This window comes from Scyliorhinus canicula, chromosome 1, assembly GCF_902713615.1.
Source record: "Scyliorhinus canicula chromosome 1, sScyCan1.1, whole genome shotgun sequence".
In the NCBI taxonomy this organism is placed as follows: Eukaryota; Metazoa; Chordata; class Chondrichthyes; order Carcharhiniformes; family Scyliorhinidae; genus Scyliorhinus; species Scyliorhinus canicula.
The window spans coordinates 48,467,989-48,486,861 of NC_052146.1; the positions used below are offsets into that span (position 1 = coordinate 48,467,989).

An 18,873-nucleotide genomic window follows, 5' to 3' on the forward strand; every position below is an offset into this window, starting at 1 on the left:
AGTTCCCCGCCCAGCATGTATCAATTATTGGGGCTGGTTTAGCACACTCGGCTAAATCGCTGGCTTTTAAAGCAGACCAAGCAGGCCAGCAGCACAGTTCAATTCCCGTACCAGCCTCCCCGGACAGGTGCCGGAATGTGGCGACTAGGGGCTTTTCACAGTAACTTCATTGAAGCCTACACGTGACGATAAGCGATTTTCATTTCAATCAACATAACATAAACAGATTATCTGGTCGTTATTATATCGCTGTTGGTGGGAGTTTGCTGTGCATAAATTGGCTGTTGCATTTCCTACATTACAACAGTGATTACAACACAAAAGTGCTTAATTGACTGTAAAGCACTTTGAGATATCCGGTGGTCGTGAAAAGTTCCATAACCTCATGGTTATGCACCAGTAGTTTGAAAGTAGGATAAGACGGGCTATGTAAATTTCAGCCAGTGCAGACATGATTTGCTAAATAGTTACCTCCATATACTTCTGTGATCCCAGTGCATTTGCATTTCCCCACTTCCTTTGTCACATCTCTTTATAATCTAATTTTCTGGTTTCCACTATGATGCAAATCTTTCCCAGACTGTGGAAGGCAGCAGTGCGGGATTGGGAGTTTACAAGATTCACTACATTGAGCAGAGCTTGAAAGAAATCCATTTTTTTCTTAATGTTTTGTGCTTTTTCTCCAGGTGTTTAGGTACAGCACCAGCTTAGAGAAACATAAGGTTTTTATATCAGGTTTGCCTTTCTCCTGCACTAAAGAGGCACTGGAGGAGATCTGCAAAGAGCATGGAACCTTAAAGGAGATCCGCCTTGTCACTAATCGCTCTGGAAAACCAAAGGTAGATCTTGTATAGTAGCCAATTTAAAAAGCTGATGTTGGTCACTCATCCGTGAAGCAAGAACATTTCAGACCCTGAATAAATTTAGAGTAACTTCCTCTCTCTGGAAAATTGATTACGTTCAAGTCACGGTGTGTCCATAAGCCTGGGAATTTGTAAACATTAAATCACATTTCCTTACCAATAGTCAATGTTCCACTGGCCAAGTTGGCTTGTGTTGGCTTTCCTGTGAACTTTCATGTTGACTGAAAACTACTTGTTCTGCTTTAGATTAAAGTCTCTGAGCTTTGGTCACTCTGAATATACAAGACAGCCTGTCCCTTCACTCTTTATGCACAACCAATACTGAAATTCTTAGTGGGAAGGGTAGTATCCATCTGATGGAACATGAGGTGAACACTTGACCACAGTGCTAGAGAATCACCAAGTCAATTAGAAAAGTAAATGCAACATAACGATATATATTAAAATATTTGCCCAAACCAGCTGTTCAATAGGCTTGCATGCTAAATTTGAAGTTCACAAATTTGAGCTCTGCCACCTTCATGTTCTGCCCTGCCAACCCAAACCAGGAAATGAAAACTCCCTTAAGCTATTTAGCTTTGTGTCATTTGAGTCCATGTAGATGAGTTGTGAAGACCGTTTTCTTTCATTTTTATCTTTGTATTCTCTGAATTCGAATGTTTCAACCCAGCATCATTGATGTGTGTCTGCCCGACATATTAACAATTGTTACATGTGAATGTTATTCCCTCAATTTTAAATTTTGAAGTCGGTATAACATTTAAATGACTTATCATTTCAGGGTTTGGCATATGCTGAATATGAGAATGAAGCCCAGGCCTCCCAGGCTGTTCTTAAGATGGACGGAATGGTGGTCAAAGATCACCCAATCAGTGTCGCCATCAGTAATCCTCCACAGAGGAAACAGACCAGCAAGGTCGAAGCCAGCCGGTCATCTGGCTCTTTGCTCTCTCGGCAGGTGTATGGAGCGTAAGTGCTGATCAAACTATTAAAACAGATATAGTGGATGATTCGGTTCAGATTCGGCACCAGAGAGTACCTTGTCTATCTGAAGCAGATTCCAGAAATTCATCTCCCAACAATAATCACTCCTGAATGAAGAACATATATTTTATAAATGTTAAATTTTCCTGTTAGTTTTTAATGCAGGCCCATGTTTCATATGTAGATAATTACATTTAGTCTGTGTTTTGTGGTGGTGACAGTCAGTTGGGACAAATGTCTAATTATTTGTAACTGGGGACCAGGTGCATGAGTCAAACCCAGCAATGCAAATGATTAGGCAGTAGCACATTTTTTTCTCTTTCTAATTATATCTCTCTCTCTTTTCAAAGTAAATTTTCAAGTTGAGTCTTTCTAAAGAATATTACAACAGTCTTTCTATTCAAAAGACTCCTCTCCCCAGCATACTCCAGGCAAACATCCCAGCGGTCGAAATCAAGCTGGACGAATTAACGCTTGACTTGTCTCTCAGAGGGAAGTAAGAGATTGCTGTGTGCTCTGTTTCATGGAGACGTGGCTCATCCCTGCCTCACCGGACTGTGCCTTACAACCTAAAAGCTTCTCAAAACACCGCACGGCACCATTAGGCAAAGCGAAGGGTGGAGGGGTTTGCCTCCTCATCAACTCCTCCTGGTGCTCGGACGTGGAGACCCTGACGACCTACTGGTCCCTGGACCTGGAATACCTGACCGTGAAATGCCGCCCGTACTACCTTCCATGGGAGTTCACTTCAGCCATTATCACAGTGATCTACGTCCCACCCCAAGCGGAAGTGAAGAAGGCGCTGGATGAATTGTACAGCACTATAAATAACAATGAAACAGAACACCCGGAGACCTTGTGCATCGTGGCTGGGGACTTCAACCGGGCTAACCTAGAGTGTACTGCCAAAATTCCACCAACACATCTTCTGTCCCACCAGGGGCTCCAACACTCAACCACTGCTACACAAAAATCCAGGATGCTTACCGATCCATCTCCCGACCACACTTCTGAAAATCAGAACATAAGACGGTGCTCCTTCTCCCGGCATACAAGCAGAAATTTAAGCGGGAGAATCCGGTTAAGAAGCTTGTGCAGTGCTGGTCCGAGGCAGCAGAAGAGCTCCTACGTGATGCTTTGGAGTCAGTAGACTGGTCCATATTTAAGAACTCGTATGTCAGTCAGACTTCTGTTCATTGACTACAGCTCTGCCTTCAACACCATAATCCCAGCCAAGCTCATATCAAAGCTCCAAATCCTAGGACTTGTCTCCTCCCTCTGCAACTGGATCTTCCACTCCCTTACCCATAGGCATAACCAAGGCAGGCCAGCAGCACGGTTCAATTCCCGTACCAGCCTCCCCAAACAGGCGCCGGAATGTGGCGACTAGGGGCTTTTCACAGTAACTTCATTTGAAGTTTACTTGTGACAATAAGCAATTTTCATTTTCATTTCATTTCATAGACCACAAACAGTAAGGATAAACAACAACACGTCCTCCACTATAGTTCTCAATATCGGGGCCCTGCAAGGCTGCATACTTAGTCCCCTACAGTACTCCCTATACACACACGACTGTGGCAAAACGTGGCTCCAACTACAACTACACGACCGTAGTGGGTCAGATCGCGAACAACGATGAGTCAATACAGGAGGGAGATAGAGAACCTAGTGGAGTTGCCTAACGACAACGATCTCTCCTTCAATGTCAGCAAAACTAATGAGCTGGTCATTGACTTCAGGAAGCAAAGTACCGTACACACCCTTGTCTGCATCAGTGGTGCCGAGGTGGAGATGATTGACAGCTTCAAATTCCTAGGTGTGCACTCATCAGCAATCTGTGCTAGTCCACCCACATCGACGCTACCACCGAGAAAGCACAAGAGTGCCTGTACTTCCTCAGGAAATTCGGCATGTCCACATTGACTCTTACCAATTTGTACAGATGCACCATAGAAAGCATCCTATCTGGCTGCATCACAGCCTGGTATGGCAACTGCTCAGCCCAATACCATAAGAAACTACACAGTAGTGAACACAGCCCAGTCCATCACGCAAACCCACCTCCCATCCATTGACTGTCTACACTTCCTGCTGCCTTGGGAAAGCAGGCAGCATAATCAAAGACCCGTCCCACTCTGCTTATTCACTCTTCCGACTTATTCCCTCGGGCAGGCAATAGAAAAGTCTGAGAACACACACTAACAGATTCAAAAACAGCTCCTTCCCCTCTGTTACCAGACTCCTAAATGACCCTCTTTGGGCTGACCTGATCTCTTCACACATCTTTTCTGCCGAGTAGTACTACTCTCCAGTATGCTTCACCCAATGCCTGTGTTATGTATTTACATTGTGTATTTATGTATGTCTTTTGTTTTTTTCCTCATGTATGGAATGATCTGTCTGAACTGTATGCAGAGCACTACTTTTCACTGTACCTCGGTACACGTGACAATAAATGAATCCAGGATAGAAACAATTATTTATTTGTAAAACTGATCTATTTCAGTTTAGACAAACATTCCATACTGGAAAGAATTTTGATGTCTCTCTCCTACATATGAATATAAGAATAGGATACAGAGTGGGAAAGTATTGCATATTGGGATATTATTTAAATGACGAGGAAATGACTAAGCAGGTACTGCTTAACACCGCTACCTCAATTCTTGCCTTGGGTCACTGTATTTCTGTATGGTGTTTGTATGTTCTCCCAGTGTCTGTGTTTCCTCCGGGTGCTCCGGTTTCCTTCCACAATCCAAAGATGTAGGGTTAGGTGGATTAGCCACGCTAAATTGCCCCTTGATTTGCAGGTTAGGCTATGGAGTTACAGGGAAAAGGCAGGGTGGATGGGGTGTGTCAATGGGTAGCTCATACAAAAGGGTTGGTGCAGTCTCGATTGGCCGAATGGCCTCCTTATGCACTGTAGGGATTCTATGATATTCAATGTTGCATCTTGGAAAAATGAGTCCATAGGGAAAAAGCTGTGGATTATTGTGTCATGGGGATGAGTTGAAAATGGGTATTGGCATGTTTTTTAGGCAGAATGAGAACTAATCTTGTTGGTAAATTGGAACCTTGGAGGGACTACTTTAGCCAGGTTTCTTGTGGGCAAGGTCGGTGTTGGGGGAGATTGAGTTAAGTCTACAGTGACCATTGACATAAGTGGTAACGGTGCAGTATGAGTTTAGATGCAGGTTGAAATCGCTGAGGAGGAAATAAATGAGAATATTTCAGTAATGGAAAATGTCACTGTTTGAGTATCTTGAATGATAGATGGGTGTAAATGAGAAGCTTCAAACATGCTACATGTTTAAGGGAACAGATAGGAATGAGCTTGACCAGCAGAGGAGTTTGGGCAAGGGATGCAGTGGAATTTGTAACTGGGGAGATTTTGGTGGCATGCAACGCCTTAAAATACCATTTGGCATGTCCTCTAGGTTCTGGCCAAATCCTCAATGTTAGTGAACAATTATAGAATCACTACAGTACACAAAGAGGCCATTTGGTCCATCAAGTCTGCACTAACCCTTTGAAAGACCTCCCTGCTTCGACCAAATCCCCGGCCCTATAACGTCACCCTAAGGGGCAATTTAGCACGTCCAATCCACCTAACTTGCACATTTTTGAACTGTGGGAGGAAACCAGAGCACCCGGGGGAGATACATGCAGACACGGGGAGAAAGTGCAACCTCCACACATAGTCACCCAAGGTGGAAATTGAATCCGGGCTGTGAGGCAGCAGTGCTAACCACTGTGCTGCAAATCTAGAAAAGGGTTGGGGAGAGCAGATATTATATATGATGGTCTGATGTTGTATTTGGGGAGAGGGGTGTGGTGGAGAGATTGGAATGAAATAATTGTCAAATATAATGACAGGAAATTGAGTGTACAGAAGAAGACAAAGACATTCATTAAAGTGGAAGCCAACATAGAACACGTGGGTGGCTGAATGGGAGTTTTGATATAGACATAGAAATCTTAAAGAAGTGAATATTATCAAGAATTCTCTAAATAGGGCAGCACGGTGGCACAGTGGTTAGTACTGCTGCTTCACAGCACCAGGGACCCGGGTTCAATTCCAGCCTTGGGTGATTGTGTGGAATTTGTACATTCTCTCCATGTCTGCGTGGGTTTCCTTCAGGAGCTCTAGTTTCCTCCCACAGCCCAAAGATGTGTGGGATAGGTGGATTGGCCATGATAAATTGCCCGTGTCCAAAGGTTGGGTGGGGTTATGGGGATAGGACGGGAGATTGGGCCTAGGTAGAGGGCTATTTCAAAGGGTCGGTGCAGACTCGATGGGCCAAATGGCCTCCTTCTGCACTGTAAGGATTCTATGAAAATGTGTCCAGAGCCTGCTGAATAGTCAACAAGTTTGAGACTGCACGTTGATCTCTCATTTCTGCTGATATTTTTCTAGGAGGGGCAAAGGTCGAACTCAACTTGCCCTTGTACCTCGTGCGTTACAGCGCTTGCCTGCATCTGAAGCAAATACTGAAAACGGTACATTGAGAGATCAGGATGGCAACTCGAAAGGTGATTCCTCTATAATTAAAGAGACCAAAAAGATGACCAATGCAGACTTTGCAAAGATGCTGTTGAAAAAATAACTTATGATTGCAGCATATGTTGCTTGACTGCTGAAGTCTAGAAAAAAAGTGAACTGCATTTACAGAAACAATTTGCATCCTGGGGCACACAGTTAAGGATTCTGATGAGCCTAAATGATGAGTACTAAAATGTAAATAATGATTTTTTAAAAAGGGTTTGACAAGTGTTAAATATCTATGTGGAAGCTCCATGTTGCTTTCCTCTGTCAAGTTTTTTAAGCAGTTGCTCTCTTGTATTTCCAGAGAATGGCTTGTATGTCTGTTTCATTTACAATATTGTGTTTTGTAACTGCTACTTGGTTAGTTTTAAACATGTACCCTGGAAGCTACTATTGTTTAGCATTTTTTGGCAAAAAGAACTGCATGTATGCATAGCAGGATCACTGGGACCATTTCATTGTTACTTTGACTTCACCTTTTGATATAATGCTGTGATATTTTATATATTTGCATTGTAACGCAGCATTGGCTAAAGATCATGCTTGTGACCGTTAACCAGTGAATCCATAAGAAAATTCCATCAAAGTGAAAGCAGTATGCTTAATTACAGCTGTTTAAAACAAGGTAGAAATTGAGATTGATTAGCAAAATCCAACCTTTCACTTTATCTGAGCTAGTGAGACTATTGATTCTGTACCAGAAATGAGAACTCTCTCTTAGCTTTGTCAGGCTGGCGTTTCACTCCAAAGATTTGTGTAAAACCTTGGTTAATTCTTGATGCAGTACTGAGAGTGCCGAGCTGTCGTTCAGATGTGCTGTTAAACCAAGGCTTCATCTTCTGCCTTTGCAAGGATGTATAGGATTAAATTACACTACTTTGAAGAGCAGAAGCGTTTCCCTGGTGGCGGACCAACATCACTAAAACTGGTCATGATCATGTTGCTGTTTGTGGGACTTTTGTGTGCAAATATTTCACAACACTTCAGAAGTATTAATTTGGCTAAAAAGCACTTGAGACTGCCTTGAAAGGTGATGGATCTCCCTTTTCTTGACTGCATTATTAACTTCCATTCTTTTTTTAAAATTTAGAGTACCCAATTCATTTTTTTCCAATTAAGGGGCAATTTAGCGTGGCCAATCCACCTAGCCTGCACATCTTTTGGGTTGTGGGGGCGAAACCCACGCAAACATGGGGAGAATATGTAAACTCCACACGGACAGTGACCCAGATCCGGGATCGAACCTGAGACCTTGGCGCTGTGAGGCAGCAGGGCTAAACCACTGTGCCACCTTATTAACTTCCATTCTAAGCCCAAAGAACACCCCTTTGTCCTGTTTCCCTTCCCTGTCTATCCAAAAGGGCTGTGATCAACCCATACTGACGACAGAATCCACACCCTTTAATAAAATATTCTTTAGACTGGTCAGGGTGTGGGTGGGAGGGAGAGAAGGCAAAAAAACAAAATGGTCAGGTTGTGGGTGGGAGAGAGAAGGCAAGAAGAAAATGGTTTCTTTGGCTTCCAGGTGAGAATTGGGTAAAATTGAAACCAAGTCAATTCAATGTGGAAGATTCGGTAATCTTGATACTTGAACCAGCCAGAACTATAGAAGTGTTACTTAAAAAATACTGCATCTACTAGAAATCTGAAATAAAACCAGATAATACTGGAAAGCAAGCAGCATTGGTTGACAGAAAGAGCATTAACATTTCAGGTCTGTGAGCTTTCATCAGAACTTGCCTCCTATGGTATGTTAACAGTCACCTTGACAGATGACTTGAGGACTAGAATTTTTTCTGCCCCAGATACTCTTGTCAGTGAGTGTCCAAGTTGCACAACAATAGGAACCCTTATATATATATATATATATATATATATTGCTGGTTCTGTTGGTTCTGCTTCTGAACTAATTTCTTCCTACCTTGACTCCATACTCCCACTTGTTACAGTCCCTTTGCACCTACATCAATATTTTTTCAAGTAATTTTCCTTGCAACCCACTAGCCAACCTTCACAACCCATATCACATTCCCTTACCTTAAATGCAAAAGGGGAGCCTGCTTGGTCCTCATGATCTCACTCAAAGCAGGTTCACAGGAGGAGAGGGTAATGTGCGTATCAGGTGCAGCCTTCAGCCAGTTCCTTTGCACTGTCTTCGTCTTTGAGAACTGAAAATCTAACCTTGCACATGTTGGTTGCCATTAAGGGCAATAACAACAAAATTCTTATTTTACTTCGTCCTGATGGAGATGCTATTCTAGAATGCTGGCAGCCTCATGTTTTTAACGTGGTATCAGTGGTCTTTTCATTTGGAATCAGCTGTAAGTCAATAACTGACTATGGGGTCTCAACCTCAAAAGGAAGTTTTCAAAATCTGAAACTTCTCTCATTTGCCCCTGCATCTAACACTTGGGCGTTTGCATCTTTATTTGCATTGTCACAATTGACAAAACCACACCTCAATAAATCATCTTTATACTCTTTGTTCGAGAGTTATGTTTCTTCTTTGTATGCTGTTAACCAGAGACTTGGAGCTCGATACAGAGCGGGCACTGCTTTGGACTCCTGAGCAGCTCTCCAGATTCAGGTGTGAGATCCTGGCCAATAGGTACTCTGCCTATTTGGCCATTTTGTTACAAGTTTCTGCTATGCTTGCTGGTAGCTAGAAAATGGAGAGCTCTCCTCTGGGAATTGGTGCCAAATGTACATGCAGGCCATGTGACCAAGCTTATGGCTGGAATTCTGCTTCATTCTTTCTCAAGGCAGCAGTAGGGTGCTTCTCCAGCGATCAAGATAATCCCCATCCACCACCACTCCTCTGTCTGCCTAAACTTGCACTCTCATTGAACATCTCCTTTAACTTGTCTCACTTCCTCCAACCCAAACACGTGGCTATGGGTACCCTATATGGATCTCAGTTTTGCCTGTTTCTTTATGGGGTATGTAGAATATTTCCTGTAGCAGTCCTACTCCAGCCCCATCCCACACCTCATTGGTACGTTGAAAACTGTTTTGTTGTCGATTTTCCTGTCTGGACCTAGAACAGTACAGCACAGAACAGGCCCTTCGGCCCTCAATGTTGTGCCGAGCCATGATCACCCTACTCAAACCCACGCATCCACCCTATACCCGTAACCAACAACCCCCCTCTTAACCTTACTTTTTTTTTTAGGACACTACGGGCAATTTAGCATGGCCAATCCACCTAACCCGCACATCTTTGGACTGGGAGGAAACCGGAGCACCCGGAGGAAACCCACGCACACAGGGGGAGGACGTGCAGACGTCCAGAAGATGGATCAATTTTGCTTCCAACCACCTATCATCTGACATGGTCCACCTCCGACACCCTTCTCTTCCTTGACCTTTCTATCTCAAGTTGCCAACTACCACAGCTACCTCAATTACAGCTCTTCACACCCCATATCCTGCAAGGGCTGCATTCCATTCTCCCAGTTCCTTTGCCTCTGCCGCATCTGTTCTAATGATGCCACTTTTTCCAAAATGATGCTGCTGATATGTCTTCATTCTCCCTTAATATTGGTTTCCCACCCACTGTGGTTGACAGGGCTGTCAACTGTGTCCAACTCATCTCCTGCACCTCTGCTCTCACCCCTCCCCTCCCTCCAGGGCCAGGATAGGGAACCCTTGTCCTCACTTTTCACCCCACCAGCCTCTACATTCAAAGGATCATTCTCTGCCAGCTCCTGCATGATGTCACCACCAAACACATCGTTCCCTCACTGCCTGTGCCAATATTCTGCAGGATCGTTTCATTACCCCCAACACCTCTCCCTCTTCCCACAGTATCTTCCCGTGCACTCACAGAAGGTGCAACATCTTCCCCTTTACCTCCTCCCTGTTCACATCCTAGGGCCTAAACCCTTTTCAGGTGAAGCCACACTTCATGTGCACCTCTTTTAATCTGATCTATTGCATTCACATGCGTAGACTGGATGACTGCAGAACACCTTTGGTTTGTCTGCAAGCAGGGCCCAGACCTGCCTGGCGCTTGCCCTTTCAACTCACTGTCCTCCTCTCATGTCCTCATGTCTGTCCTTAGCCTGCTGCAATGTTCCAGTGCAGCCCATTGCAAACTGCAGAAACATCATTGTCTCCCCTACCCCACACCACTGGGGCTATCTGTTCCCCGTTCTCCTTTGACGTACTACTTACCTTTTGTTCTACCATTAACGCATACTCATCCCTTAACGTGGCACTATCAGCATCCTTAGCCATGATCACTTTATATTCCCTTTGTCTTTTTATCCATCTCCACCTATTGCTGGCCCTTTATCCTGCTAACCACCCCCCCTTTCCCACAAACGGTATAAATCTATTTCCAGTTTTCTCTAATTTTGCCAGTCATCCAGACCCAACGTCAGATCTGTTCTCTCTCCACAGATGCTGTTAGGCCTGCTGAGATTGTCTAGTATTTTCTACTTTCGTTTGCAGTTATAGTTGATTGGGCTCCAGCAGTACCCCTCTCATCTCAGCGATGTATTGGTTATTCCTGGCAAAATTTCTCAAAGCACATTTACAAGTTGAAATTGGATTGTTTTCTGACAGGTCACTGTCCAAAAAAAAACATGTTTAGGGCAAATGTTTTCCACCCCCGATCTCCAGTTCCATACCTGCTTACCCCCCAAAAATTCAAGGCTATCATTGATGGCAAAATACTTTATTTTTTACATCTTAAATACTCTATATATTCTATGAACATGTTTAAATAAGGTCTATTTATACAAAGTGCAATTTCAATTCACAAACATTTCATTGGCCGATCGGGTTATTGTCCAATGAAGTCTGTTCTGTGATCCTTTGATTTGGATTCTACAAGTGCAAGCTTTTAATTAAAAGATGACTAGAAACGGTGAAACAAGAATAGTTTCTCCTGTAGCCAGAGCAGATTTGAAGGAATAATGTGGATTTCAGTTCCTTAATAGCATAATTGCCTCAACTAACTCTCCAGGAATCCCAGCACGGGATAGACTTCAACAATGTGTACTAATCTTTTGGCTTTGCGATCTATAATTGGTACTGTTTGACTTGAACAAACAAGGGAGAGATTACTTCATCGGAACACCCATCCCAGCTTCATTGCACGCTACAATTTTAGCAAGTACGATGCTGGTTGGAAAAGCTTGATGCAAGGCTACAGACGTGCTGAAAACGACACGCCATCGAAACAAAAAAAATCTGCCCCAAGGCATTTAACATGAATTCATTTTCTCAACAAAAAAAAACCTGAGCTCCAAGCTGCTGCTGTAGCTCTTATTTATCTCCCCCACCCCCATCTCAAGTGTTTCAGCCTCTTGCCTTCCCTCCAAATTGTGGGTATGACGTTTTACTTTTCTGTCATGTTCACAATATTCAAATAAATCATATTTAGACAGTGAAAAGATTGGCACTGTAAAATTAACACTCTAAACTGGAGACAGTTGAATCACAGAACAGCTTAAAAGCTGTTCAGAATGTGACTAATCTAAATCATATCCTGTATAATTCATCTTGAAACCTGGAATACTTCAAATTAGGCGCATTGCTGTTTTTTGATTAGCAGCTTTAATCTGAAGATCCAAACTGGTAAGTAACTAGCATTCCAAAAGCAGAAACACAAACATGCACAACTGGTCCAGGATCTCCTGATAAAGCCAAGCCAAGGTCTAACATGAACTTCCCTTCAGTAAAGACCCTGGCATGTTTCCAAGCTGAAGGAATTTAACTAAAGTTTAGACCGGAGATGTTCACACCAACTCAACCGGAATCCAAAACTAAGGGAATGGAACAAAGAGACAGGTTAGTTTTTAATTAGAATTGTTTGTGTATAATCTGAATGGTTTGGATTAGCTTCAGGTAAACCTTTATCAACAGAGTGGTCGGCTGTTGCAATCAAAAGTAAGTCAAGTGTCATTTCTGTACACTTGCCAATAAAACGAATAAATGGCCTCACATCTCCTTCATTGGCCAAGTCTATTGCACTATAATACTCAGCCCGTTGCTCCTTGCGGATGGTGACAGGTGGGAATCCTGCCTGCATCAGAATGAGATTCATAAGTAATCGGGCTGTCCTTCCGTTCCCATCTACAAAGGGATGGATGTAGACTAGTTTATAATGTGCAAGAGCAGCAAACTCAACAGGGTGTAGACTCATGGCTTCTTCAGAATTTAACCACTCCACCAGCTCCTGCATTTGTCTCTCTACATCCCTTGGATGGGGAGGGATGTGGTGACCCACAAAGACTTGATTGGTCCGAAATCTTCCAGCTTCTACAGGGTCAACATATCCTAAAACTCTTTTGTGAATCTGTAAAATATCATCAATATTAACTGATCCAATTCTGGATACTAAAGACTTGTTGAGATACTTCATGGCTGCATCAACTCCTATAACTTCATTCTGTTCTATCAGGCTTTTCCCAGGCACAGCGTATCTTGTTTCTATGATGTGCCTAATTTCAGACAGGGTCAGTGTATTCCCTTCAATAGCCACAGTGTGATAAATATGATGGTAATAACTTTCTTCCATCACACGGTGCAGTGCTGCATTTCCTTTGGGTATAGCCATCAACTTTTTTACTTTTCGGTCAATAATACTAAATTGTTTTTGATCAATTTCTTCCACCAATGGCAATGTCCTGTCACGGTTGACCAGTGCCTTCTCGTCACATGGAGAAATTGTCAGGGCTTTTGTATACAAGTGGTCAGCCTGAATAACATCCTTCTCCTCTTCCATGAAGACACCCAATTCATTCAAAGCATCCACATTAGTGGGGTCCATGTTTAGGGAATGCATGAACAGTCTGTATGCCTTCTCTCGCTTCCCCAGACGCTTCATCTCCAGAGCCTGGTGCAGAGCAGCTTTAGCTTCTAACTGGATTTCTGAAATTAAAAAAAGAGATTCTAATTTAGACGTTGCCAAATGTACCATGTAATGTACTCACTTGCTCATATCTGAGCAAGATATGTGGACATATTGTAATTTAATTACTACCTTGGAACACGTTAACCCATTCCAATCAGATCCTCAGCCAACTGTAAACCTTACTGCAGTCCCATAGACGTGTACTTTCATGAACATATGAATTGGGAAATGAAAATTGCTTATTGTCACAAGTAGGCTTCAATGAAGTTACTGTGAAAAGCCCCTAGTCGCCACATTCCGGCGCCTGTTCGGGGAGGCTGGTACGGGAATTGAACCGTGCTGCTGGCCTGCCTGGGTCTGCTTTCAAAGCCAGCCATTTAACCCAGTGTGCTAAACCAGCCCCTGGGAGCAGGAGTAGGCAACTCGGCTCCTCCAGCCTGCTCTGCCATTCAATAAGATCATGGCTGATCTGATTGTAACATTAACACCACATTCCCACTTACCCCCGTTAACCATTTACCCCTCATTTATCAAGCATCTATCTACCTCTACCATAAAAAGATTCAAAGACTTTGTTTCCACCGTCTTTTGAGGAAGAGATCCAAAGACTCATAACCATCAGAGAAAAAAATTCTCCTCATGGGCGACCCCTTATTTTTAAACAGTGGCCAAATGTGACTTTAGGAAGGTGTGTTTCCTCCTCGTACCACGGTCAAAGATGTCATGATGTAGCTGCAGGACATCCTTCTGGGGGTGGGTGAACAGCCAGTTGTGGTCAACATTGGTACCAACGACAGAGGTATGAGGTCCTGGAAGGAGACTTTGGGGAATTAGGAAGGAAATTAAAAAGAAGGATCTCAAGAACAATAATCCTAGCGAGCATAGGAATAGGATTATTGATTTACTGAATATGTGGCCGGATAATTGGTGTCGGAAGGAGGGTATCAAATTTGAGGCATTGAGACCAGTTCCAGAGCAGGTGAGACCTGTACAAGATGGACAAGTCACACCTTAACAGGACCAAGACCAATATCTTCACAGAAAGGTTAGATAGTGCTGTTGAGGACGGTTTAAACTAGCTTGTCAGGGGGATGGGTACAAAGAACAATACAGCACAGAAAAGCCTGCGCCGATCACGTGTCGTATCGAGACCAACCGCCTGTATCCTTCAATACAGATAAGTCTTAAAGGTCCCTAACGTATCTGCCTCAACCACCTCACTTGGCAGTGCATTCCAAGTCACCACTAACCTCGGTGTAAAGAAACTTGCGCCCCGCACATCTCCGCTGAAACTGTCCCCTCTCACCTTGAACTTGTGCTCCCTTGTAATTGTCAATTCCGCCTTGGGGAAAAAGCCTCCAACTGTTCACCCTATCTATACCCCTAATAATTTTATAAACTTCTATCAGGTTGCCCCTCAGCCTCCGTCTCTCTAGGAAGAACAATCCCAGTTTATTCAATTTCTCCTCATAGCTAATACCCTCCATAACAGGCAACATTCTGGTAAACCTTTTCTGTACTCTCTCCAAAGCCTCCATGTCCTAGTAGTGTGATGACCAGAATTGGACACAGTATCCCAAATGTGGTCTAACCAACATTTATAATTGGAACATAATTTTCGAGCTTTTCCCATCTGAATTTGATCTACCAAAATGCATCACCTCACATTTGTCCAGGTTAAATTCCATCTGCCATTTCTCTGCCCAATTTTGCAGCCCAACTATATCCTATTGTATTCTGACAATCTTCATCACTATCCACAACTTCTGCAATCTTAGTATCATCCGCAAACTTACTAATCAGACCTGCTACGTTTCTTCCAAGTCATTTATATATAATTATATATTACAAACAGCAGAAGTACCAGTACTGATCCCTGCGGAACACCACTAGTTACGGACCTCCATTTGGAAAAACACCCTTCCACTGCTACCCTCTCTTGTGGTCAACCCAGTTCTGAATCCATCTGAGGGATAGTTCAAACTGGAGGAAGTAAAGCTGGTAATGGGAAGTGAAATTAGAAGGCAGGCAAAACAGCGGTGAACATCGACTAAGCTTAGAATGTGGAATTATGTGAAAAATACAAAGTTAGGGGCACTCTATTTCAATGCACACACCATTCACAATAAGGTAGATGATATAAAGACACAAATAGAGGTAAATAGGTATGATCTCTAAATGGGTATGATCTAATTGCCATTACGGAAATGTGACTAAAAGGTGACCAAGACTGGGAATTGAAAATTCAAGGATATTCACCATTTAGGAAGGACAGGCAAAAAGGTGTTGCACTGATAATAAGTGATGGGATCAGGACCATTTGTAAGGGAGGATCTCAGATCAGAACAATAAAATGTGTAATCTGAGTGGAGTTAAGGGACAGCAAACATTGGTAGAGTTGTTTAGAGACTACCAATCAGTAATGATAGTGTGGGACATGGTATTAATGAGATTAGAGAAGCATGTGGCATGGTAATACAGTAATCATGAGTGACTTTAACTTCCAGATTGGCTGGGTATACCTAATTAGCATTAATGCTGTGGAGGACGAGTTTGAGGAGTTCTTCGAGAATGAATTTCTCAGCCAGTATGTCAAGGAACTGACCGGAGAAGAGGTTAGTTTAGATCTAGCAATATGCATGAAAAAGGGCTAATTAATAATCTTATTTTTGAAGATTCTTTTGTAACGAGTGATCATATTATGAAAGATTTTTACATTATGTTTGAAAGTGAGATAGTTCAATCTGAAGTTAGGTTTTAAAATTGAACAAGGAAATGAGGGGCAAATTGGCTGAGATGGATTGGAAAAATACATTTAAAAGTTGAAAAGACATAGGCAATGGATTATCTTAAAGAATTATACATATTTTAGAGCAAGTATACATACATTCCTTCAAAGCACAAAACCCCAGAGAAGTCAGTCGTTTGTGGTTAATAAAGGAAGTTAAGTTTGTACAAGATTAAAAGGGCCTATAAAGTTGGCAGATGTAGTAGGAAACCTGAGGATTTTAGAATGCAGCAAAGTTGGACCAAACTGACAAAGGATGCAGAATAAAATTTGAATCTAAACCAGCAAAAAACATAGACTAAAAGCTTCTTTGTACATAAACAGGAAATGTTTGACGAGGATCATTGTGGGTCCATTGCAGGCAGTCAGAAGAATTTATGATGGGGAATAGAGAAATGACAAAGAAGCTAAATGATTATGTGTCTGTCTTCACTGAAGAAGTTACAAGACATCTCCCAGAGTTAGAGATCCAAGGAGCTAGGGAGAATGAGGAATTGAATGAAATTAGTATTAGCAAGAAAGTTGCTTTGGAGAAATTAAGGAGACTGAAGGTTGATAATGCCTTGTGACCTGATATTCTACATCCCAAAGTGTTGAAAGTGATACCTATGGAGATAGTGGGTGCATTGGTGAGCATCTTCCAACCAGGCAATGGCAATTAAAACTGACAAATTACAGCAGCTTGGACACAGTTAGAAACTGGATAAATGTTGCAGTATTTCCATTTGTCAAAGAAGTTTAGAACCATTTCTTAGGTATCTGCCATGACAAGCACATGGAACAAAGAACCATGTTCCGACAGCATTCAGCACGATACTAGGCAGCAAATAGATGCAACAGGCTCACCATTGCAGTGGCCATTTTATCTGACTGAATCATGGCAGTAAATAGGTTGAATGTGATGCTGCAGCTACTTTATTTTAAAGGGCACAAAATTCTCACAGGCCAATGGGAAATTATGCTTTTAAATTGCTCTCCAAGTTTTCTGTCACTCTTCTCAAAATAACTAGTTATCAGTTCCCTGAATGCAGAGGGTGCCACAGCAATCTCCTGCTCTGAACTTTTAACAGTAACTGTAACAGGGATAAACTGCAAATTCAAAAGAAAGCACACGCTCATTTTTAAAAAGTTATAAAAGTTCAATATGCTACAGTCGCCTAGCTTGTCAGATAATCAACACAATGAAAATTATCAACACAATCAGTCAATATATTCCAAATGAAAAACGACTTTGGGACACGTCTATAAAATGTTTCTAAGGTTAGACAGGTTGCAGCCATATGGAACAGTTTTCAGCTGGATAAATACAGCTCTGCAACACCATTCATTTCTGCCCTGCCAACTCGAAAAGCATAATCCATGGATTTGGTGTGAGGGCAATTTGTTTAAGTGTGCAGGGCCTTTTAAATTATTTTGTCCAGTAACATAAGGTGGCCAAACTTCCGCTGACCATACAGCTTCTTAAAGAGAAAACGAATTCGGATTCGACTCATCCAAAGGCTGCCTGGTCAGCCTTCCATCTTAAACTTGCACTCAACCCGAACTCTACTACCTACTTTGACAAAGAGTCATCGGACTCGAAACGTTAGCTCTTTTCTCTCGCTACAGATGCTGCCAGACTTGCTGAGATTTTCCAGCATTTTCCCTTTCGTTTCAGATTCCAGCATCCGCAGTAATTTGCTTTTCTTCTGCTACCTGCATCTGAACTTACACCAAGTGCCATTCGTCATGCACTCACTGACCTGACCTACACTAGTTACCTATCCCTCAATGCCCCTTCTATTGTGCAAATCCTTCAGTGCCCGTGCCATTCTCCAACTCTCTCACCTCCTCCTTCGACCATTAAGAGTAATGCTGCATTCCTCCAATTCTGATCTGTCCATCCTCAACTTCCATCGGCCCAACACTGACTGCTGGGTCTTGAACTCCCAAACTTCTGAAATTCCATCCCTCAACCTCTCCGTCCTGTTTACACTCCTTTAAGCCTCTCCTCCAAACCGACTTCTTTGACCAAACTTTGGGCCATCCTTTGTCTCAGTGTCGAGAGGTAATGTTTTAAATGTGGATGTAAAAGGGCTTTGAGGAAGCAACAAGTTGCTGAGGGAACAAACATGCTGGAAACGCTTCAAGTAGGCCTGGCAGCATCTGTTGAGTGGAGAAAATAAGCGTTTGGAGTCCAATATGACTTCTTCAGACTGGAAACGTTGACTCTCGCTTCTCTCTCCACAGACGCTGCCAGACTTGTTGAGTTCATCCAGCATTTTGTCTTTCAGATTTCCACCGTCCGCGGTATTTCACTTTTATTTAAGTTGCTGCTGGAATTCAGCACTTGGGCGCCCAAAACAGGCAGAGGCCGAGGATGTCACTGATGCCGAGGGTATGACTGCGACCGGGGGGCAGCGACCTAGTGGGGGTCTGCTACACCATCCCAGTAAACAGGGCCAGGCCGAGGTTCCCCGGGCCCGGTAACCGGGGTGGAGCAGTGCGAGAGGGGCCGCTCCTGCCACAATGCTGCCCAAGCCGCCCTCTCCCCTTACCTGACCCCGCTCTCTGCCTGAGGGACCAGGCCTCCTCCAGCTGGCTCAGCTCCACTCCGCTGTAGGTCAGGCTGAGCCCGGTGATGGGATCTTCGGCCAGGCCCACCTCCAAGAGGCGGCATCGCAGTGACCACAAGCCGCCCCTGAGCTGCGGCAGAAGGACCGCGGTCAGCGAGCCGAGCAGCACAGCTGCCGCCACCCGCCTACCGCTCAAGCCCATCGCGAGCGCTGGAGGGCCGCCGCCGCCGGCTCCGAGTCACCGCCGCCGGCTCCCGGACCCCCGCCCC

At 43.4% G+C, this 18,873-nt stretch overlaps 2 protein-coding genes across 2 annotated transcripts in view; one reads left to right on the forward strand and one right to left on the reverse strand.

Annotated features, from left to right (window-relative positions):
- The window catches only part of sart3 (spliceosome associated factor 3, U4/U6 recycling protein), a 55,267-nt gene extending 46,388 nt beyond the window's left edge, over nucleotides 1-8,879 (forward strand). Inside the window, exons 17-19 of the mRNA XM_038790361.1 lie at nucleotides 687-839; nucleotides 1,645-1,832; nucleotides 6,268-8,879. Of these exons, the coding sequence (XP_038646289.1) occupies nucleotides 687-839; nucleotides 1,645-1,832; nucleotides 6,268-6,457 (531 nt within the window). The 3' untranslated portion in view covers nucleotides 6,458-8,879. The remainder of the gene's footprint in view (nucleotides 1-686; nucleotides 840-1,644; nucleotides 1,833-6,267) is intronic.
- Nucleotides 8,880-11,061: 2,182 nt separating this feature from the next.
- On the reverse strand, nucleotides 11,062-18,864 carry ficd (FIC domain protein adenylyltransferase). Its single transcript, XM_038790374.1, has 2 exons — nucleotides 18,587-18,864; nucleotides 11,062-13,278 (listed from the first exon to the last, which is right to left on the reverse strand). Exons 1-2 carry the CDS (start codon nucleotides 18,804-18,806, stop codon nucleotides 12,197-12,199), a joined length of 1,302 nt encoding a protein of 433 aa, XP_038646302.1. The 5' UTR covers nucleotides 18,807-18,864; the 3' UTR covers nucleotides 11,062-12,196.
- Nucleotides 18,865-18,873: the final 9 nt, after the last annotated feature.